We start from the raw sequence: 24,843 nt of genomic DNA on the forward strand, positions 1-24,843 counted from the left end.
CACCTTTTGAAGTGGAAATCCATTCATGCCGCTGTTATTTATCCGAAACAGGTGATTATACAGCTTAGAGCAACTTATAAAATCGAAAACCACCTCATGAGTCACTTTTTTCCTCCTTTTTGCAAGCGTCCGAGATTAATCGCGCAATCTTCAGAAGACACAAGGTGCCTCACAAGACCTCGTATGACTGAAAGCATGCTTCGAGATCTCTAGATAATGTGGGGTCTCGTCAGGTCAAACCTGTTTTGTCACCCCCGAGGCTTGATATCTGTCACTATACCCCCTTGACTCTCTTTCACTACGATGACATGCAGGTACAAGCACTGCATTTCACTCAGCGCATTAATAAAGCTGGCCTACAGATTTATGGGTTATCGTTTGGACAAGCGTCTTTGGTTTTTTATCTTCTAAAAAGTTCCTTAATGTTCAATTTAAAACCTATGAAGAACATTTTTTTTTTTGAAAAAAACTTATTCCACCGGTTTCATAGACAAGGCTTAAGCCTAGTCCCAGACTAAAATGCATGTCTGGGCTGTTTAAACTCAAAGAAACTTGCACTGACTGATCTTAAAATATGTCAGATTCAATGTTTTATCTCAAGATGCAGACCAGTAATGTTTTTATCTAAGGCATATTTCTAAAAACAACTTAAATATCCTAATTGAATTATGGTCTAATCCTGACTTAACCTAAAACCTGTCTGTGAAACCAGGCCATTAAGACTGTTTTGTAGATACCAAAGAGGGTTTGTAGCAATAGCCAAAAATACACTGAATGGGTCAAAAGTATCCAAATATCATTAGGATATTAAGTAAAGATCATGTTCTATAAAGATATTTTGTACATCTGCTACCGAAAATATATCAAAACTCAATTTTTGATTAGTGATATACATCGCTAAGAACTTAATTTTGACAACTCTAAAGGCGATTTTCTTCCACCCTCAGATTTTAGATTTTCTCGGCCAAATATTGTCCTATTCTAACAAACCATACATCGATGGAAAGCTTAGTTAAATCTCCAGGGTCACACATAAGTATTGCCATTTAACACCGTTTTATAGCTGAGTAACCATAAAAAAGTTAGTCAGGAAGCTATTTTCACTTAAGATTAATGGGTAACCATAGCAACCGCTCGAACGCTCGCCCTCAGGATCATTATTGAATAAAATATTGATAAAACACTCTTATTGTCGTTGTTTCTCTCACAAATATCGATTTTCACATCTCAACAGAGTAATATTTTCGTTTGAAAGTGTTTAAATGAGGTTTTGGCGGTAAAACACAGCTTTGCGTGAGGCGAGACGAACCCCAAGAGATTCGCGCCGAAACTTAGCTCGCCACAGAAAATTCCGTTATAAAATGGAGCCCAGGAACTGATTAAAACTAAGCGAAACGAACATTTTAAGTAGAATACATACATGTTGGGAGCTCTGTGACAATATGTGAAGCTGACTTGATCGTGGGTTACCTCTCCAGCGGGCACGGACGCGCTGGCCCCTAGTGGCCCCTCTATCCAAAAGTGGGCGGATGGTGGTGTGATGGTGCCGTCCTCTGCCCAATGGCAGCCCGGAGTCTCCGGAGAGGAGAGAGCCACTTCTGTTTCCATCCCCAAATCCCCCAAAAACCCATCAGCCCGCTCCGACTGAACGAACCGCGCGATGACACAGCGTGTCTCCTTCGCACACACACGCGTCTGGGAGTTACGCGCAGCCTAAAAGAAGCTCCGTTCACGAACATCACGGACGCGCAACTGGAACTAAACGTGTTTCTTTCTCTCAGTCCGTCGGAAAAGCGTCTGTATGTCACTATGATCCTCTTCTCGTCGCGCAGTGTGCTGCTGTCTGTCTATTATCCGCAGATCTTCCTCATCCTCACCAGCGGGAGCTACCTGTAAGTTTATAAACGTCTAAATCTGTTGATTTCATGTACGTGCGATGCAAGTCTTAAGTTTGGACGCACTTGACTAGATTTCTTTCTCACAGTGGCTATACATGTTTATAGCGAGCCTTTATATCAATCGCTGTGCGAAAGGAACATTTAAATGAATGTTTTGGAGTGTATTATCTGGACAGGTGATGGAAACTCACCTAACAAGTGTCTAGCATGCATGGGATCAAACATCCCACATCCTCCACAATGTCCCAAAGGGTTCCTATTGGAATTTCTATCATTATATGGAACTAATTTAAGAGCCCATTGGATGATTCCAAATTCTTAATGTCCTGTTTAACTGGGAATTGCCATAGCTCTGTTGGGAATTATGTGTTTTGTGTTTGAAACTTTTAAGCAAATGCATGATAGGATTCTTTAGAGTTGTTTGCTGTGTTAGAATGTGAATCCTTCAGGATTTTTTTAAACTGTGAATTTGGTTGATGAACGTCTGAAGCTGGAATCTAGACAAAGAAGAAGCTCAAATATGTGACCCTGGACCACGAAACCAGTCTAAAGTAGTGCTGGTATATTTGTAGCAATAACCAAAAATACATTGTATGGGTTAAAATTATAGATTTATTTGTGCCAAACATAATTAGGGTATTAAGTAAATATCATGTTCCATGAAAATATTTTGTAAATGTCCTACTGTAAATATATCCAAACTTTTTGATTTGTAATATGCATTTCTAAGGCGATTTCTCAGAGAGATTTTAGATTTTCAAATAATTGTATCTTGGCCAAATATTGACCTATCCTAACCTAACAAAACCATACATCAATAGAAATCTTATTTATTCAGCTTTCAGATGGTACATAAATCTCAATAAAAACAATAGATTTCATTTGCATAGCATATATGGATCACTACATCATTCTTCCACCAGACTTACATTTTTAACGTTTTCATCACTTTACTATTATGTTAAAATTGTCAGAATGAAGAGTGAATAGACGTGTCTAAACCTTTGACTGACTGCGTTCGAGGATGTATTAATAAAACATTAACGTTTAGCATTGATCCAAAGGGGATTTCTGCACCTGGACTGGTTTTTCTCAATGAACCTGTGACGCGTTGAGTAAATACGGTAGTTAATATTTGATTTAGATAAGCTTAATGAATGATGCTGTTGGTGGTGTTAATGAGACACTTAGGAACTTGTGTTAAAATGCGAGATTCGCTTTTAACTCATTTCACCGAATTCTCTTAGATGTTTATTATATTCTCATGTAATTCTGAAACTTTAAAGGCAAGTCCGTGAACTTAGAATGTAAAGAATGTTTTGTCAGGTGACTATGAAATATGTGCTGGTTTATTCTGAATACTGCTTAATCATCGTAATCAGTTTTAGGTTCAGGATAGATAGAAATATCTCTTTGAAGTAACGGCAAGCAAAAAATTCTACTTGTTAAAGTGTAGAAGAGGGTATTAAAGTGCAAATCTGGTTCGGGTTGGTAAATGTAAGTGTTCAGGGTTGAAGCTGAATAGAAGAGAATTTCATTTGGCCACTGAGTGGCAGAGAAGTTCAGTAAGATTCGTATATAAAGTTGTGTGTGTGTGTGTGTGTGTTCAATTATGAGCTGCTTTGGTTTTATAGACAGACAGTTTTTCAGTTCAACCTTCACCTGCTCTTAGTGTGTTTTGCATGTAAATGCATTTGATTACAATAATACTAATGAAGAAGGGGACACTGGGGCTAGTTGTCACACTGAATATTTACTGAATGTTTATTTCTGCGCAGACACAAAGCCTAAAGCAATTGTACAGTTTGATGCATATTGATCCGAATAAGGTTTTAAAGCACAAAAAAATATATATTGAAAGCACATAAATCTAGAAGTTAACATATGTGCATTTGGCCTGCAGAGACCGAAAAAATGAATTCTACATTTTATGAAAATGTGAATTTTAATACTTGAACAGGCAACTATTTATCTAAAAATGCACTGCTAGAGAAAACACGTATTTGTGTAACTGAGATTATGCCCTTCCCAAGCCCCAGTCCATGTAGTTCATTAGTTTGAATTATTTGCATCTTGTCCAAGTGAACTTTTGCACAGCACGTTTGACTGACAGCGATGCGTTTGGTCTCCAAGCTGGTCTGTGAAATTATTTTCTTAATAATTTCGTCCAAAACCTTTGTTGTGTCTCTTCGTCAAATGACCTCCAGACCAAGGTCCTAATTTAGCAGCTGGAGACCCCAAACTCAATTTTTAAAATAGATGTGGGTTTTTGCTGGCGTTTAAGTGGGCAAGTCTATCTATAGCATTGGTTTGCACATCGCAAATGACACCGTTGTTTGCTTTCGCGTTTTAAACCACCTTTATTCGCCACGCTGCAAATTTGATACATTTTGGGGAATTAATGGCTTTTTAAAGGAAGGTTAAAAAGGAAGTGTGTGGTTGCTTAATATTTATGGGAATGTTTGAGTTTTTAGGAAGTAAGGAATTAGGGTGAATCTACTTCATCTGAACAAGATTTATAAGGAAAATTTGGTTTTTGACACTATAGACGATTATGTTTAAGTTACAATGAAAACTTCTTAAACCTTTACATAAATGGTTTCTTACTTAAAATGAAAATGTAAAGTAAAACAGTTCTTTCCAAATTTCAGACATTCAAGTTCTGCAGTGTATTTTCAAACAAAAACCCATAATAGCAATAACACTGTTCAATCCCACATGATAAAAACAACTTATTTCGAGAAAAACATCAATCCACCATGCCCCATTAGTATGAAACATGCTCTGCTGTTCTGAAAGAGACATAGTTTTAATAAATTGCAGTTTTAGACGGCCATAAAAGTCACATTTTCTCTTTTTCTCAATGCTCAGAGATGTACAGTCTGAGGTTTGAGAGTTTTCCGGTGCCACTTCGTCCATGTTGGTAGTTAAGAGTTTGTTTTAGCAGGATTTGTTTTAAGTAGAATGGACTGGGTGATAGCTGGAGCCAAGCGCACAGGGAACATTTATTTTCTTGTGTTTAAAAGTAGAGTGCATTTACTCATCCTGTGGATTATTTATTCCTCATTTACCAGGAAATCCTACTCATGTTTGAAATCTTCCTCGTGAGACAGAACTGATTTATTTTGTCATATTTTATATGGACCACAATTAAACTTACATTCTGGGCTATTTAAATGTAGGGTCGGTTGGTGAAAGCATGGTTATTTTCAAATGGGAAAACACCATGCGTGTTTCGTAGGAGTTGCTTGATGAAGGATAAAACATTTTGCATTACCTGTAAACTTGAGGACTAATTAAGAAGTCTTTAAAAATGCAGCTATAAGGTTAGAGTTTGTGTATTAAAACAGGCTGACGTTGACGTGGATCTTAATGTTGGTTTTTGAGTTAACCGACTGTCTAAAAATGCTCAGATCCTTTGTTTGGGTTACGAAAAAGTGTATGATGAGAAATCATATTGAGATTTTTTTAGTTTGAGTTCTTTTTCCCTCATGTGAATTATCTGTTGAGCAGAGGATTTGAGCAAAAACTCGCTGTTACTGATGTCTGGGCGAATTAAATTGAGATATTAAATCTCGCTCTGTGTCTTTTCTTTCCTCACCTCTTTGCGTTTTACATCACAATAACCTGCTCTGAAGGATCCGGTCTATATTCAACTTGTTTAGCCGAAGACATCACTTGTTTAACCAGAAACAACGTCAGTTGGTGCTTTATGACTGTGGATGAGCAGGACAGCCATAATAAGAGGTTTTAAATGAAAGCCAAATAAATTAAAGAAAAGAGGGTGGAGTGTTTCATTTGTTTCTAGAGCAGCATGTTCTGTGGCCCACAATCTGATTTATGTAGCTATGGGAAAAAAACATTTGCAGATGAAACTATGTGATGACTATATCATATGATTAGTTCTGCAAATCCTGTAGTCTCGTCATGCAAAACACTCACGCAAAACACACACACACACACACACACACACACATTTTATATACATATACATTATGTATTTTTATATCTATATATCAATTCATTCATTTATTTGCCAAGGAAAACTTGTCACAATGCTGGGATGTTCTAGTTAATTGCCAGGGTGCTGCTATATAGTAACTGAGGTGTATTGAATGTTTTCTAGCTCATTATGTGGCTGCCAGGGTGTTTCTATGCAGTTACTAAGGTGTTTTTAATGTTGTGTAGCTTGTTGTGTGGTTGCCAGGGTGTTGCTATGAAGTTGCTAAAGTGTTTTAATGTTTTATAGCTCATTACTTGGCTGCCAGGGTGTTTCTATGAAGTTGCTACGGTATTTTGTAGGTTTAGTAGTTTATAATGTGGTTGCCAGGGTGTTGCTATGCAGTTGCTAGGGTGTTTAAAATGTTTAGTAGCAGGATATTGCTATGCAGTTACTAAGGTGCTTTGAACGTTTTGTAGCAGTGCTGCGATGCACTTACTAAGGTGTTTTAAATGATTTGTAGCTTGTTGTGTGGTTACCAGGGTGTTGCTATGCAGTTGCTAAAGTGTTTTAATGTTTTATAGCTCATTACGTGGCTGCCAGGGTGTTTGTACACAGTTGCTAAGGTATTGTGTTGGTTTTGTAGTTAATAATGTGGTTGCCATGGTGTTGGTATACGGTTGCTAGGGTGTTTAAAATGTTTAGTAGCAGGATATTGCTATGCAGTTACTAAGGTGCTTTGAATGTTTTGTAGCAGTGCTGCTATGCACGTACTAAGGTATTTTTTATGTTTTGTAGCTTGTTGTGTGGTTGCCAGGGTGTTGCTATGCAGTTGCTAAAATGTTTAAATGTTTTATAGCTTATTATGTGGCTGCCAGGCTGTTTCTATGTAGTTGCTAAGGTATTTTGTAGGTTAATAGTTTATAATGTGGTTACCTGGGTGTTTCTATGCAGTTGCTAGGGTGTTTAAAATGTTTTGTAGCAGGATATTGCTATGCAGTTACTGAGGTATTTTGAGTGTTTTGTAGCAGTGTTGCTAAGCTCAAATTTGTAATTGTTAATGTTTTGTAACTTGTTGTATGGTTGCCAGGGTATTTCTATGCAGTAGCAACATTGTTTTGATTTGTTTTGTAGCAGGATATTGCTATGCAGTTACTAAGGTGCTTTGAACGTTTTGTAGCAGTGCAGCTATGCACTTACTAAGGTGTTTTGAATGTTTTGTAGCTTCTTGTGTTGTTACCAGGGTGTTGCTATGCAGTTGCTAATGTGTTTTAATGTTTTATAGCTTATTATGTGGCTGCCAGGGTGTTTATATGTAGTTGCTAAGGTATTTTGTAGGTTTAGTAGTTCATAATGTGGTTGGCAGGATGTTGCTATGCAGTTGCTAGGGTGTTTAAAATGTTTTGTAGCAGGATATTGCTATGCAGTTACTAAGGTGTTTTAAATGTTTTGTAGTAGTGTTGCTATGCACAAATTTGTAATTTGTAATGTTTTGTAACTTGTTGTGTGGTTGCCAGGGTGTTTCTATGTAGTTTCTACAGTGTTTTGATTTGTTTTATTGCAGGATATTGCAATGCAGTTACTAAGGTGCTTTGAACATTTTGTAGCAGTGCTGATATGCACTTTCTAAGGTGTGTTTAATGTTTTGTAGCTTGTTGTGTGGTTGCCAGGGTGTATCTATGCAGCTGCTAAAGTGTTTTAATGTTTTATAGCTCATTATGTGGCTGCCAGGGTGTTTCTATGTAGTTGCTAAGGTATTTTGTAGGTTTAGTAGTTTATAATGTGGTTGCCAGGGTGTTGCTATGCAGCTGCTAAAGTGTTTTAATGTTTATAGCTCATTATGTGGCTGCCAGGGTGTTTCTATGCGGTTGCTAAGGTATTTTGCAGATTTAGTAGTTTATAATGTGGTTGCCAGGGTGTTGTTATGCAGTTGCTAGGGTGTTTAAAATGTTTAGTAGCAGGATATTGCTATGCAGTTACTAAGGTGTTTTGAATGTTTTGTAGCAGTGTTGCAATGCACAAATTAGTAATTTTTTATGTTTTGTAACTTGTTGTATGGTTGCCAGGGTGTTTCTATGGAGTTGCTACAGTGTTTTAATTTGTTTTGTAGCAGTATATTGCAATGCAGTTACTAAGGTGCTTTGAATGTTTTGTAGCAGTGCTGCTCTGCACTTACTAAGGTGTTTTTAATGTTTTGTAGCTTTTGGTGTGGTTGCCAGGGTGTTGCTATGCAGTTGCTAAAGTGTTTTAATATTTTTTTGCTCATTATGTGGCTGCCAGGATGTTTCTATGCAGTTGCTAAGGTATTTTGTAGGTTTTGTAGTTCACAATGTGGTTGCCAGGGTGTTGCTATGCAGTTGCTAGGGTGTTTAAAATGTTTTGTAGCAGGATATTGCTATGCTACAAAACATTCAAGGTTTTGTAGGACTAAGGTGTTTTTATGTTTTGTAACTTGTTGTATGGTTGCCAGGGTGTTTCTATGCAGTTATTAAGGTGTTTTGGATGTTTTGTAGCTCGTTGTGTGGTTGCCAGGGTGTTGCTATGCAGTTGCTAAAGGCATTTTGAATGTTTTGTAGCAGGGTGTTGCTATGCAGTTTCTAAGGTGTTATTAAATGTTTTGCAGCTCATTATGTGGCTGCCAGGGTGTTTATATGGAGTTGCTAAGGTATTTTGTAGGTTTTGTAGTCCAGTTTTGTAGCCAGGGTGTTGCTGTGCTGTAACTTAAGGTGTTTTGAATGTTTTGTAGCTCATTATGTGGCTGCCAGGGTGTTTCTATGCAGTTGCTAAGGTATTGGGTAGTCTTAGTAGTTCAATATGTGGTTGCCAGGGTCTTGCTATGCAGTTGACAAGAATTTGTAATGTTTTGTCGCTTATGTGGTTGTCAGGGTGTTGCTATGCAGTTTCTAAGGTGTTTTTGAAAGTTTAGTAGCTTATTGTGTGGTTGCCAGGGTATTGCTATGCAGTTTACAAGTTTTTTTAATGTTTTGAAGCTTATGTGGTTGTCAGGGTGTTGCTCATTATGTAATGCTATGCAATTGCTAACATGTTTTGAATGTTTCATAGCAGGATGTTGTTATGGAGGTGCAAAGGCATGTTTTGTAGCTGAGTGTTTCTATGCAGTTACTAAGGTGTTTTTATTTTTTTTAGTTCTTTACGTGGTTGCCAGGTTGTTTCTATGAAGTTGACAAGTTTTTTTATGTTTTGTACTTATGTTGTTGTCAGGGTGTTGCTATGCAGTTACTAAGGTGTTTTTAAATGTTTTGTTGCTCATTATGTGGTTGCAAGGGTATTGTTATGCACTTGACAAGTCTTTTAATATTTTGTAGCTTATGTGGTTGTCAAGGTGTTGCTAAACAGTTTCTAAGATGTTTTGTATCTTGTTTATGTGATTAAACTATTTTAATGATACATTTTGATATTTAATAACCAAAAAAGGAAATCAGATTTAAAGTTTTTTACGTGTTTTTGGAAGAAGTCTCTTCTGCTCACCAAAGCTGAATTTATTTGATTAAAATTAAGTAAAAACAGCGAAATATTATTTCAATTTAAAAGAGCTGTTTCCCATGTGAATGTATTGTAAAATGTAATTTATTCCTGTGATCAAAGCTGAATTTTCAACATCATTACTCCAGTCCTTCAGAAATCATTCTAATATGCTCAAGAAACATTTCTGATTATCATCAGTGTTGGAAACCATTGTGCCAGAACTGCATTTTCTACTCTTTTGTAACTTCGCTTTTGATCAATGTAATGCTTCCTTGCTGAAAAAAAAGCTATTTATTTCTATAATTTAGCATATTTACAAACAATATTTAACTCACTGGGATTACTATAGATGTAAAAAGGGAATGTTGCTTTTAGAATCTGTTTTATAGTGCCTCTATGATGCTCTCTAGGTAGGCAGCTCACTAGGTTTGGAACAGATCTACGGATTTGGCAGTAGAACTTCATAGCCCTCATAGCGGCTCACCTAATGCCCAAACACACTGGTTTGGATGGCTTTGGAGGCGCTGCATCGCGCCGCTATATTAACGTGTGGTCAAGTGTTAGTTTGTGTTCTCTGAAGGGTTTAAATAAACATACACTTTTAGCTGCTCGCCCCTCGCGACTCCATTATATGCAGAAACAAGAGATGTTTCTTAAACACAGAGTGAGAGAGGGGTCCCTCGACTACGTCCCACATGTGGTTTTGTATTTAAGAGTAATTCTTAAGCCTTTGTGGACATGGAAACACAACCAGAAAAGAAGCGAACCGGCCGTATCCGATTTCCAATGAACATTCCGCGTCTTTGTTCCGCGCCGTTTGATCTATTTTGAGGGGGAATCCATAAGTCGCAGCCATTCTCCCAGCAGCGACACTGGCCGTCCACCCCTGCGTGCCGTTTTTGCTGACACACGCATTGCTTGTTGCAACTCGCCCCGCTTGCGGTGCAGTCCTCGGCAGCCGGTGACGTCACTCTTCAAAGTTGGCATGCGTCTTGCCCAGTTTTTACGGCCCTCGTCTCTGACATGTTTGAAAGGCACATATCTGAACGGGTTCAATGCTCGTAAACATAGGAGCCCGCTTGTTTAGCCGCGCGGCTTTGTGCAAACACAGAGTGCCGAAAATACTCAGCGCGCATATTAAGAGCGCTGTCGAGGGCTGTATCAACACGAGAAGCCGTATGATGACAGAGATGTGTGCGTTTGGAACATGACCCACTTTGTGTGGTCACAGTTGCATGAAAATATGAGTTGAATCAAAAAAGGGGCATGAAAAATATGATCTTTATAACCAGTAACACATTGTTCTGTTCTGTTGGGTATATTGCACTCTTTTTTTCTATTCAGTTCTGTTTTATTCTGTTCTCTTCTGCTATGCGTTCTATTCTGTTTTACAGTTATGCTTTGGCCTGTCCAATTCTATTCTGTCCGGTTTTTGGTCTGTTCAATTCTATCCTGTCCAGTTTTTGGCCTGGTCGATTCTATTCTGTCCAGTTTTTGGCCTGGTCGATTCTATTCTACATTCTGTTCAGTTATGATGTTCCGGCCCTTTCAATTCTATTCTATTTTCACTCATTCATTGTTTTCTTTTCTATTCTATTTGCTGTTGTCTTATTCTGTTCTCCAGTTATGTCTTGGATTATTCTATTCAATATTACAGTTATGCCTATTTCACTTTTGTTAAAATCTATTCTATTTCGTTCAATTATATTCTGTTCGTGTTAAGTTATGTTGTTCTGGTCTGTTCAGTTCTATACTCATTTTAACATTTACACTAAATGTGTGTGTTGGTCTATTTTATTCTATCCTATTGAGTTTATTCTAAAATACATTTTTTAGTTGGCCTATTCACTTCTGTTGTATTCTATTCTGCATTTATATTCTGCTCACTTTTATTCTGTGTCATGTTCAGTCATTCTGTTTTTGGTCTGTTCAATTCTATTCTATTTTATTCACATTCAGTTATGGTTTTCTTGTCTGTTCTACAATTATTTATCTTATGTCTATATAATTCTATTCTGTCCTGTTGATTATCTTCTATATTACAGTTATACAAAGGCCTATTCACTTCTGTTGTATTCTATTCTGTGTGTTTATATTCTACTCACTTTTATTCTATGTCATGTTTAGTCACGCTGTTTTGGTCTATTCAATTCTATTTTATTTCTTCACATTCAGTTATAGTTTTCTTATCTGCTCTTTTTGTTTCTAATCTATGCTGCTCTACAGTTGGTCTGTTCAATTCTATTCCGTCCTGTTGATTATGTTCCATATTCCAGTTATGCATTGGGCTGTACACTTCTGTTCACTTCTGTTCTATTTTGTTTAGTTACATTCTTCTTACTTTTATTCTATGTCCTGACAGTTATGCTGTTCTAGTCTGTTCAGATCGATTCTATTTTATTAATTCAGTTTTTATTTCCAATTCAATTTTTTTGTTTTCTTCTGCTCTACATTTATGACTTTATTTTATTCTATTCTATTGTGCTCTATTGATTTTTTTCTTCCATATTACAGTCAAGAGTTCTCTTCTGTTCAATTATATTCTGTTAATTCAAGTTCAGTTGTTTTTCCTTCCTATTGTTCCGTGCCACATATAAGACTTTATTTTATTCTATTCCATTCTATTCTATCTTATTCTTTTGATTCTATTCCATTTTACAGCCATGAATTGGCCTATTCACTTCTGTTCTATGTTGGTCAGTTCTATTCTGATCAGTTTTGTTCAATTATGTCATGTTCAGTTATTATGTTCTGGTCTATCCAATTTTATTCTATTCATTTTTGTTCAGTTATGTTATTTGGTTACACCCTATTCTACTATGTAGATATGACCTATTCTATTGATTATATCCCATAGTACAGTTATGCGTTTGGCCTATTCACTTCTGTTCTGTTTTGTTCAGTTCAGTTCCATTCTATCACTTTTTATTTCATGATATGTTTAAGTATGCCATTCTCGTCTGGTTCAGTTCTATTCTATTCTATTCTTTTATGGCTAGTCATGTTTTTCTTTTATATTCTATTTGTTTTTGCCTTATTCTGCTCTACATTTTTGTCTTGGTCTATTCTATCTTGTTGATTCTGTTTTTAAAACAGATACGTGTTCGACCTTCACTTCTTTTCAATTCTGTTGTTTTGTTCATTTATATTCTACTCACCTTTATTCTATATAATTTTGAGTTATGCTGTTCTGGTTTATTCCTTTCTATTTTATTCATTTACGTTCAGTTGTTTTTATTTTTGTTTTATTCTGCTCTACAGTTATGTCTTGGATTATTTTATTCTATTCTATTCTGTTATTTATAACAGTTATGTATTGGCCTGTTCAATTCTATTCTGTTTTGTTCAGTTCTATTCTATGAAATGTTTAGTTTGCCAATATGGTATGTTCAGTTCTATTCTATTTTATTCTTTCATATTTAGGCATGTTTTTCTTTTCTATTCTATTTGATTTCCATTATTCTGCTCTACATTTATGTACACTTGGTCTATTCTATTCTATTCTATTCTATTCTGTTTTGTTCATTTGTATTCCACTCACCTATATTCTATATCATGTTGAGTTATGCTGTTCTAGTTTATTCATTTATGTTCAAATGTATTCCTTTACATTTAGTTCTATTCTAGTCTACAGTCGTGGACTATTCTATTCTATTCTATTCTATTCTATTCTATTCTATTCTATTCTATTCTGTTGATTCTGTTCTTTATTACAGTTATGCATTAACCTTAACAATTCTGTTCAATTCTATTCTGTTTTGATCACATTATATTGTGCTTACTTTATATTCTATGTTCTATGTTCAATTCTGTTCTATATTATTATTTCATATTCAGTCATGTTTTTCTTTTCTATTCTCTTTTTTTGCCATATTCTGCTTTATATTTATGTCATGGTCTATTCTATTGAATTCTATCTTGTTAATTCTATTTTTATAACAGGTGTGTGATGGCCTATTAACTTATGTTTTTTGTCTTAGAATTTTGTTCTATTTTGTTAACTTATATTCTACTCACCTTTATTCTATATCATGAGTTTTGTTCTGGTTTATTCATTTCTATTCTATTTAATTCACTTACATTTTAGTTATGTTTTTCTTTTCTACTCTTTGTTTTAGTTTTATTCCGCTCTACAGTTGTGTCTTGGATTATTCTATTCTTTATTATAGTTATGCATTGGCCTCTTCACTTCTGTTCAATTCTATTCTATGACACATTTAGGTATGCCGTCCTATTCAGTTCTATTCTATTTTTATCTTTCATATTTAGCCATATTTTTTCTGTTCTATTTGTTTTGCCATTTTTGTTTTGTCTTGGTCTATTCTATTGAATTCTATCTTGTTGATTCTATTTTTTTACAGGTATGGGTTGGCCTATTTTACTAATTTATATTCTACTCACCTTTATTTTATATTATGCTGACTTTTGTTTTATTCATTTCTATTCCATTTAATTCATTTACATTTTGTTATGTTTTTCTTCTCTACTCATTGTTTTGGTTGAATTCTGCTCTACAGTTGTGTCATGAATTATTATATTCTATTTTATACTTTATTATAGTTATGCATTGGCCTTTTCACTTCTGTTCAATTCTATTCTGTTTTGTTCATTTCTATTCTATGACACATTTAGGTATGCCGTCCTGCTCAGTTCTATTCTATTTTATTCTTTAATATTCAGTTATGTATTTATTTTCTATTCTATTTGTTTTGCCACATTCTGCTCTACATTTATGTCTTGGTCTGTTCTATTGAATTCTATCTTGTTGATTCTATTTTTATTACAGGTGTGTGATGGCCTATTAACTTATGTTTTTTGTCTTAGAATTTTGTTCTATTTTGTTAACTTATATTCTACTCACCTTCATTCTATATCATGAGTTTTGTTCTGGTTTATTCATTTCTATTCTATTTAATTCATTTACATTTAGTTATGTTTTTCTTTTCTACTCTTTGTTTTAGTTTTATTCCGCTCTACAGCTGTGTCTTGGATTATTCTATTCTTTATTATAGTTATGCATTGGCCTCTTCACTTCTGTTCAATTCTATTCTATGACACATTTAGGTATGCCATCCTATTCAGTTCTATTCTATTTTTATCTTTCATATTTAGCCATATTTTTTCTGTTCTATTTGTTTTGCCATTTTTGTTTTGTGTTGGTCTATTCTATTGAATTCTATCTTGTTGATTCTATTTTTTTACAGGTATGGGTTGGCCTATTTTACTAATTTATATTCTACTCACCTTTATTTTATATTATGCTGACTTTTGTTTTATTCATTTCTATTCCATTTAATTCATTTACATTTTGTTATGCTTTTCTTCTCTACTCATTGTTTTGGTTGAATTCTGCTCTACAGTTGTGTCATGAATTATTATATTCTATTTTATACTTTATTATAGTTATGCATTGGCCTTTTCACTTCTGTTCAATTCTATTCTGTTTTGTTCAGTTCTATTCTATGACACATTTAGGTATGCCGTCCTGCTCAGTTCTGTTCTATTTCATTCTTTAATATTCAGTTATGTATTTATTTTCTATTCTATTTGTTTTGCCACATTCTGGTCTGTTCTATTGAATTCTATCTTGTTGATTCTATTTTTATTACAGGTGTGTTATTATTTCACATTTAGTTATGTTTTAATTTTCAACTCTTTGTTTTTGGTTCTCTTCAGCTTTATGTTTTGGTCTATTCTATTGTATTCTATCTTGTTGATTCTGTTTTTAAAACAGAAATGTGTCAGCCTGTTCACTTCTGTTCTGTTTTGTTCACTTCTATGACATGTTTAGGTATGCCGTTCTGATCTGTTCAGTTCTATTCTATTATATTCTTTCTATTCTGTTTTGTTCATTTATATTCTACTCATATATTCTATGTCATGTTGAGTAATGCTGTTCTGGTTTATTCATTTCTATTCTGTTTTTCTTTTCTACTCTCTTTTGGTTCTATTCTGCTCTACAGTTATTCTATTCTATTCTATTCTTTATTACAGTTTTGCACTTCACTTCTGTTCAATTCTATTCTGTTTTGTTCATTTCTATTCTATGACACATTTAGGTATGCCATCCAGTTCTATTCTGTTTTATTCTTTCATGTTCATGTATTTCTTTTCTATTGTATTTGTTTTGCTATATTCTGCTCTACATTTATGTCTCGGTCTATTCTATTGTATTCTATCTTGTTGATTCTATTTTTATTACAGGTATGCGTTGGCCTATTTACTTGTGTTTAATTTTCTTCTGTTTTATTCATTTATATTCTACTCACCTTCATGCTGAGTTTTGTTCTGGTTTATTCATTTCTGTTCTATTTAATTCATTTATATTTAGTTATGTTTTTCTTTTTTACTCTTTGTTTTGGTTCTATTCTGCTTTACAGTTATGTGTTGGTCTATTCTATTGTATTCTATCTTGTTGATTCTGTTGTTAAAACAGAAATGTGTCAGCCTGTTCAATTCTATTCTGTTTTGTTCACTTCTATGACATGTTTAGGTATGCCGTTCTGGTCTGTTTAGTTCTATTCTCTTAATGCTGTTCTGGTTTATTCATTTACATTTGTTTTTCTTTTCTACTCTTTGTTTTGGTTCTATTCTGCTCTACTGTTATTCTATTCTGTTCTTTATTACAGTTTTGCATTGGCCTCTTCACTTCTTTTCAATTCTATTCTGTTTTGTTCATTTCTATTCTATGACACATTTAGGTATGCCATCCTGTTCAGTTCTATTCTGTTTTATTATTTCATGTTCATGTATTTCTTTTCTATTCTATTTGTTTTGCTATATTCTGCTCTACATTTATGTCTCGGTCTATTCTACTGTATTCTATCTTGTTGATTCTATTTTTATTGCAGGTATGCGTTGGTCTATTTACTTGTGTTTAATTTTGTTCTGTTTTATTAATTCATATTCTACTCACCTACACGTTTTGTTCTGGTTTATTCATTTCTATTCTATTTAATTCATTTACATTTAGTTATGTTTTTATTCTCTACTCTTTGTTTTGGTTCTGTTCTGCTTTACAGTTATGTGTTGGTCTATTCTATTGTATTCTATCTTGTTAATTCTGTTTTTAAAACAGAAATGTGTCTGACTGTTAACTTCTATTCAATTCTATTCTGTTTTGTTCACTTTTATGACATGTTTAGGTATGCTGTTCTGGTCTGTTTAGTTCTATTCTCTGGCTTATTCATTTCTATTCTGTTTAATTCATTTACATTTGTTTTTCTTTTCTACTCTTTGTTTTGGTTCTATTACAGTTATTCCATTCTATTCTATATTACAGTTTTGCAATGGCCTCTTCACTGTTCAATACTTTTATTTTTAGTTTAGTTTAGTTGCATTCTGCTTACTTGTATTTTATGCCATGTTCAGTTATGCTGTTCTGGTCTATTAAGTTTTATTCTTTTTATGCATTACTGTTCAGTTATGTATTTTATTCATTCTCTGTTATATTCTAATATATTCTATCCTGTGTATTGGCCAGATCTCTTTTTACTTCTACATTCTGCACTACTGTAGATGAATCTCATTTGTCAAGCAATAAAATGCATTGGGAAATGTACAATGTTCACCCATTTCAATTAGTGATCATAAGATATAGAGATCTTTCATGAAGTTGTTATTGTTAGAAGTAATGACTGTACAAAAAGCTCTTAACTGCTTAAATCTGGTGTATGTTTAAGGGGAGACACTGGAGACAAAAACGCTGTTTTTTTATGCATCTATCAAGTTTGAGATTTTGGGCTTTTTGGTTTTTCATAAAGTGTTTTTTTAGACTAGTGGAAAGAAAACAAAGAAAAAAATATTTTCTTTTATAGCACTTTATCTATTTGTGTCAATAGATTTTCAATTACAATGCGTATTTTTAAAGGCAGTTTTCTCAAAAATGAGTTTTTTTCTCCTACACTGAACCATAAATCTCCACTTCAGTAGCACTTACACACACCAAACTTTACTTTCTTATTCCGGTCTATATCCTGAAGGTTTTTACAGAGGGATTTGTTCATATATAGTTTGCTTTATTTTATACAACATTTTATTCCTCAAAAAAAAAAAAAAAAAAAAAAAATGGTGGAAATATAGTGTTTCCTGTCTGTTCCAAGTTTTTTTTCTGAATTATGTCGTAACGAAATGAGATATCCAAAATCCCCTCTGTAAAAACTTTTGACTCTAGTATGTCAAAAAAATTAAACAAGAATTTTGAAACTGACTTCATCCAGTGTTTAGATTTTTGTACTAGAAATGTATGCAAATTAGCGCATATTTCATGAAATAATGCCTCATTTGCATATTTAAACCTGACATTTTAGAAAACTTGCAATACAAAAAATGTTTGCAATTATCAATGTAATCAATCAACTGGGTAAATAAAGTGATAACTATTAGTTAATTTTTTTTACCCTATTCACCTGCACTCAAAAAAATAAGTCATTGGATGAACTCAATTTAATTGAGGGCAGGATTTCCATCCAATAAATATGTGTGACCCCAACTCATAAAAAACAAATTCATGCAATGAAATGTAATTGAGTTGGGCCAACTCAATTTGATCAAATATAGTTTCAATGAAATTGATACGTTTATGAAGTAATTATTTTATGCTTGTTGAACTCAATCGAAAACATTTAACTGGAAAACAAATGACTAGGCAGAAATTCTTCTACACTCAAAAAATGATACATTGGATTTACTTAACTTTAGGCATTAACCAACTTATTAGGCATTAGCCATAAGATAGCTTTGTTACATCCATGGCATACCCAAAGTAGTTGTTTATTTTATTATTAAAACAACTTTAACTTATGTTATCAGGTCCTCAACCCAAGCACATGCTCTATGCATTCACCACAATGGTAACCCCCAAAAACACTACCATACCAGAAACTGTTTTAAATACAAACATAAAAGAACATTAAACATTAACAAGTCTCCCAATTTTATCATTTTATAAAAAAAATGCATAAAATAAAATTTCAACATTTACTCTCCTTATCCAGCCGTGTGCAAAGCATGATGGGAAGGGGAAATCCACTTCCTAGTTACACAAGTAAAATAATTTATGTACTCTCAACTCTACTTAATTGAAATACGTTCTTTCAAAATGAAAATATTGAGTTGAACCAAAACGAAACTGTTTCAAATCAGTTTAACACAATGCAATTGTTTAAATGGGAAACCTAACACAATGGTGTTAAATGAAAAAGATTTTTTTTAAATTAACTGTACAGTGCGGCAGAATCATTTTTTTGAGTGTGCAGTGTCTCGCCTTAAGGTCGTAAACCATCCGCCATACGCTGTGTTGCAAGTATCTTACCAATGTTCATCTTTACTAGTTGTGTTTGTCTCTTCTGTCCCATAGGGCTCTTTCCTCTGTGGTGGCCCTTGGTGCGAACATCATCTGCAATAAGATCCCCGGTCTCGCACCCCGCCAGCGCGCCATCTGCCAGAGCCGGCCGGACGCCATCATCGTGATCGGAGAGGGGGCACAGCTGGGCATCAACGAATGCCAGTACCAGTTCAGATACGGCCGCTGGAACTGCTCGGCGCTGGGTGAACGCACTGTCTTCGGACAGGAGCTGCGAGTAGGTCAGTGCTTGCCACAGGTCTTTAGTGTGCTTGGTTTGTTTTTGGGATTCAGACCAGAGTTGTTGATCGAAATCCTTGCAATTATCTCTAAGCATTCCTATTCGTCTCAATGGCAGTTGATCCTACACTGTAAAAAAAAAAAAGTTGTTTTACCATAAAAAAGTAAGTGTTTGTGCTGCCTTAAAATTTCAAGTTTACTCAACTCAAATATCCAAGTTATCCAAGACAAAAAGCCTGTATTTTGGACCATTAAGATCAAATTCTCATTATGTTCATATATTTTAATACTCATAATACTATTTTATTTTGCACAAAACTAAATGGTGATCAGTAATATAATTAAAATATAATATTTTTTGTAATATATAATAATATTTTGGTTAACTGGGTAATTTCAACATTTGTTAATGCATTACTTAAATTAAAAGTCGCATCTGTTAACATTATTTATTGGATCTGAGCTGACATGAACCAACAATAAATCATTGTTTAATATATACTGTAACAAATTGCTCATTGTTAGTTAATTTTATTGCTATTTGTTTTATTTATACTGACCAAAAATACACTGTTATACTAAAAAAAGAAAATAATTAGGAAGTGTGTATATATATATACTAAAAAAATACATAAACATATTGTTTTATATACATATATATAAAAATAAAACAATGCCTTTTTATAGAACAAATAAAATAAATAAATAAGAAATAATATATACTTTTTTATTATTACAGTAATGTGTAGGAAAAGGCTCTTTTAATTAGATATATTATCTAAATATTTTTAAAATAAATATTTTTAATATTTTTAAAAATTAAAAATTAAATTAGATTAATAATTATGGTTATGCACAAATTAAATTGAATTAAAAAAAATAATAGAATAAATAAAAAAATGTAATGCAATGATTTATTATTGTTTTATATTATTATTTGTATTATTTATTTAATTTAATTTTAAACTTAATTGAATTTGTGTATACCCAGAATTATTAATCTCATGTAATTTTTAATTAAAAAATATTTCATTTGAAAATATATATGTAATTAAAAGAGCTTTTTCTTACACATTACTGTAATAATAAAAAAGGATATATTATTGAAATATTTTGACACATTTTTGCATACATTAAAATAAATAAAATTCAAATAAATTAAACTATAAAGCATTTTTGTGTGTATATATTTTTTATTTATTTATACATTTAAATAATATTTTTATAAAATGCCTTTTTATCAGTATAAATAAAATATCAATAACTAAATCTATAGAAAAAATATTATAATATAATATAATATATATAAAAAAAACATTGCTATTTAAAATCTTAAATAATTATGAAATAGGAAAATGTGCTTAAAAAATATATATATTTTTTAAAAGTTCCAAAAAACAGGCTTTATTTTCTTTACGCAAAACCATCTTTCCTTTGATTTTGGAGTGAGTGTGATTTAAAGGCTTGAATATGATCAGCTAAATGTCAATTGTCATGATGTATATACGGTTGTTGTTCAGGTCTTTTTGGGAAACCTGTAGTAACGATACAAGCGCGTTTTGTGACTTGGGTTCTGCACGAACACAACTAGAAACAATGCTGTGGAGATAAGCGTATAAATGCTGCTTTGATTAGACGGGATCCAGCCGTTTACTGACAAAAGCTCTGAACTCTTTTCAGGAACGGGCAAATGTGCTGTTATGAAAGAAGGCAGTCTTTGTGCTGTGGGCAAACCCTGGTTACACACGCCGCGCCGTACGTGCACACACTTGACCCTCAAAGGCTTGCGAAAGCATGTTTGTGTTGGTGTGATTAATATAGTGCTGATTAAGTGGAACTGGATTCACCCCTGTTCGTTTGATTACACATTGACTGTGCACAGGTTAAAAAGATGCTATCGGCTGCCGATTACTGCGCTCAAATTGTTTGGAACAACATACTAACTGTTTCTGCAGTATGCAGTATGTATAATGTGCTGTTTTGACTGAATTTTGTGCATGCACAGGCTAGCAAAGAGCACTTTATCTTAGATTTGAAGGCGCTCGACTTGACCTTCTGTTCCTAGTGTGATGAATTAACCGTAGGTAAAGTCACTAGGGAGTTTAACCATCTCTAATTTGACTTAATAGATGATCAGAAGGATAAAAGTTGTATATTTTAAAACAAAATCCGCTTAAACATGCATTAAAATAGTCATATTTACAAATGTACAAATATCTAAACAGTCTTAAATCAAGATACATTTACTAGAGGTGCAAAGTGACCTTGTTTTCTAATTAATCCAAATTTATTGAGTTTCATGCTTTATAAAGCATGAAAAATATTTGCTGGTATGGTGAGAAAAATGTCAATTTTATTGAAAGGGAAGGGAAGTTTATTTTTCCGATCCCATTGGCAGATATTTGTTCTTAATTTTGAGTAATTTTTCAGAATCATCTTTTTGTTTTTCAGTACAAATATAAAACATTCTTCAATCAAGATATATTATTTTAGCATAAGATAACTTAAAATTACTTCAAAATATATCAAAATCGAGTGAGTTAATGCATAAAACATGAAAAAATATTTACCAGTGTAAAAAAATTTTTTAATTAAAAATATAAATAATAATATAAATTTTCATTTTTTCTAAACTTGAATTAGTTTTCGTTAAGTTACTTTAGTAGATGCTATGCCCAAAAAATATTTTGGTCTGTATTTCCATAAAGACCCAATTTATACTGTGAAAAAATTAATATGATGAATATGTGTCAAATATTTATAAATAAATGTAAATATTTGGAAATATTTAATTTGCATTATGCTCCATTATTACTTTGCCTACTCACTATGGTTCTGTATTTATTATTATTAGTATTAATAACTTTATTTATTTAGATTTTTATGGTAATAAATGATTATTTAAAAAATATACATTTTTGTCATTTCATATTATTATTATTATTATTATTATTATTATTATCATATAAATTGTTTTAATGTTGTTATTTTTGTGGTAAACAATTTATTTATTTAATTTATATTATATTAATATAATAATTTAATAATAATAATAATAATTTATATTATATTATATTATTTATTTTGATATTTTTAGTTTTATGGTCAATTTATTTAAAACTATGTGTTATGTATTTATTATTATTATTATTATTATTATTATTATTAATAATAACATTTACATTTATATCAATTTTTAAGGTAATCAATTTTATGGTGTTACTAATTTTAATTATTTTAATGTTTTTGTTTTATGGTAATCAATTTATTTATTTAAAATATTTTTTTTACCACTTTATTATTATTATTATTATTATTATTATTATTAATAATTTATTTTAATGTTTTTATTTTATGGTATTTATTAAAAAAAAAAAAAAAATATATATATATATATATATATATAAATATAATTTTATATTATTATTTATTTAGATGTTTTTAGTTTTATGGTAATCAATTTATTTAAAAAAAATATTTTTTTTTTAGCATTTTATATTATTATTGTTATTTATTTATTTTTAATGATTTTAGTTTTTTGCAATACATTTATTTATTTAAAATTGTTATCATTTTATTATTATTATTATCATTAATAATAATAATAACATTTACATTTATTTTAATTTATATGGTAATACATTTTTTTATTTAAAAATAATTGAATTGTAAGATAAGCTCAGAAAAAAAGTTTATATCTCACATTTTGTTTCATGGAAAAAAAAACTTTAAAAAGTGAAATAAAAAGTAGCAAAGTATATTTTTTCAAGAGCCAGGAGATATTTGCCACTGGCAAATATTTTCCTTGTTTATCCTTGTTTTCAGCAAAAACGTATTTTTTTCAGAAAATGACTTACAATTAAGTAATTTTGCTTTCCAAGTTTAATTTAAATTAAATGTATCTTGATTTAAGATTAAGATAAAACAAAAAAAGTAAGATTTTTTATTTAATTTCCAAACCTGTTGGTTAACAGGGTGTTGCTATGTGTTCTTAGAATGTTACTATGTGGTTGCTAGGGTATTTTTTTTTTATTGTGCTTTGTGTTGTTGCTAGGCGAGTTCTTCATGTTTGGTGTAGTAGCAGCACACTTAACTTCAATACTTAGTGAGCAATAATCATTTTGATGCTTTTCTTGGAGTCTGAAATTGTAAATGCGTTGACCGTCTTGGCAACATATTGAAGAGCCTGCCACAATCGCTCTGTTCTGTCTTTTTCACGCTCTCGCTCTCTCTCCGGCGTATTTATCCAGTCGAAATGAGCTACAACCAGGCAAACATTTACATTTTCATGGCTTTTGTGTGAAGAGGCATTCCTGAGCGGGTTGCAGGGCGCTTTGCTCTTTCACGCTCTCATTTATACATTTCCCCTCATTTAGAAGTGTTTTGTCGCTGTTAAACTGCGGTCAAGCGCTCTGTAAACTCCCATCACTTCAGCCCCACAAAACGCATCGCTGTCCCTTTGAAATTTTACACTCCTGCGGTGAATCTTTGAACTTTGTTTACTGTCGTCCAGAATATGGACTGATGGGATTCTCATTTTGGCGCATTTATAAACGGCTTTTATTGGATTTCACACTGTGTCCTGCAGTCTAAAGCAGTTACGCATGTTGGAAAATGTTAAATTATGTTGTTTTTTAATTTCCTAATCCTTTTAAGGTTTTCTTTAAAGTTGGATTTTTAGATGCTGCTGAATTTTAAAAGACAGCAATATCATTTCATAAAGACTTAATTTATACTATGAAAAATATATATTGTGAATATGTGTGAAATATTATTTGGAAAATATTTATGCTGCATTATTACTTTTTTTCCTACTCACTATGGTTCTGTACTGTTAGGTGTATTTATTTATTTATTTATAAAAAAAATATATAATATTATTATATGTATACTTATACTGTGGAAAATATGTAATAAATAATAATAATATTGTTTTTATTTTTATGGTAAACTATTTATAATATTTTATATTATTATTATTATTATTATTATTATTATTATTATTATTATTATTATTATTATTATTACTATTTAATTTAATGTTTTTATTTTTACCGTAATCAGTTTATTTATTTAAAAATATGTTATGTTATTAATTGTTAGTTTTATTTTTTTAATGATTTTATTTTTATAGTAATCAATTTATTTATTTATGATTTGTTGTTATTATTATTTACTTAATTGTTTTTGTTTTTATGGTAATATATTTATTTAAAATATTTTTTTATCATTTATTATTATTGTTGTTTTTAATCTTAATGTTTTCAATTTTATGGTAATTAATTTATTTTAAAATACATGTTATCATTTTATTGATTATTATTATATGGTAATCAATTTATTTAAATTTGTATAATTTTATATTATTGTTGTATTATTAATAGTAACAGTAGTTTAATGTTTTTATTTTTTATTTATATTAATTGATTTAGTTTAATCTTAGTTTTATTATTCATTTACATTTACATTATTGTTATTTTTTATTATTATTAAGAGCAACATTTACATGTATTTATTTTAATTTATTATTTTTTTAATTAATCAATTTATTTAAAAATATATTTCAATAATAATATTATTAGTAGTGGCAGTAGTATAATATTTATTTTATCATTATATATTTTTATGGTATTCAATTTATTTATTTAAAAATATTTGTTTTTAATTATTTTAATTTTATTATTTTGTATTTTTATTTTAATGTTTTTATCTTTTAATTGAATTAATTTATTTCGTTTAATTTTAGTTTTATTATTATTATCATTTTCATTTATTTAATTTTTTTAATTTTACTGTTTTTATCTTTTAATTGAATTAATTAATTTAGTTTAATTTTAGTTTTATGATTCAATTATTATTGCATTAATATTATTATTAACAGCAACATTTATTCATTTTAATTGATTATTTTTTATAAATTTGTTTAAAAATATATT

General features: G+C 31.5%; 1 protein-coding gene across 1 annotated transcript; it reads left to right on the forward strand.

Moving 5' to 3' along the window:
* Window positions 1-1,639: 1,639 nt before the first annotated feature.
* Window positions 1,640-20,498, forward strand: LOC141301043 (protein Wnt-7b-like). The gene is made up of 3 exons (XM_073831294.1): window positions 1,640-1,892; window positions 18,683-18,909; window positions 20,428-20,498. Exons 1-3 carry the CDS (start codon window positions 1,810-1,812, stop codon window positions 20,496-20,498), a joined length of 381 nt encoding a protein of 126 aa, XP_073687395.1. The 5' UTR covers window positions 1,640-1,809.
* The last annotated feature ends 4,345 nt before the right edge of the window (window positions 20,499-24,843 follow it).

This window comes from Garra rufa, chromosome 25, assembly GCF_049309525.1.
Source record: "Garra rufa chromosome 25, GarRuf1.0, whole genome shotgun sequence".
In the NCBI taxonomy this organism is placed as follows: Eukaryota; Metazoa; Chordata; class Actinopteri; order Cypriniformes; family Cyprinidae; genus Garra; species Garra rufa.

What these genes read in the sequence shown, in the direction of transcription:
- LOC141301043 (XM_073831294.1), top strand. Translation starts at nt 1,810, where the DNA reads ATGATCCTCTTCTCGTCGCGCAGTGTGCTGCTGTCTGTCTATTATCCG. An exon ending in CTCACCAGCGGGAGCTACCT is followed by an intron (nt 1,893 to 18,682) that starts GTAAGTTTATAA and finishes TCTGTCCCATAG; the next exon opens with GGCTCTTTCCTCTGTGGTGG. An exon ending in CGGACAGGAGCTGCGAGTAG is followed by an intron (nt 18,910 to 20,427) that starts GTCAGTGCTTGC and finishes GTTGTTGTTCAG; the next exon opens with GTCTTTTTGGGAAACCTGTA.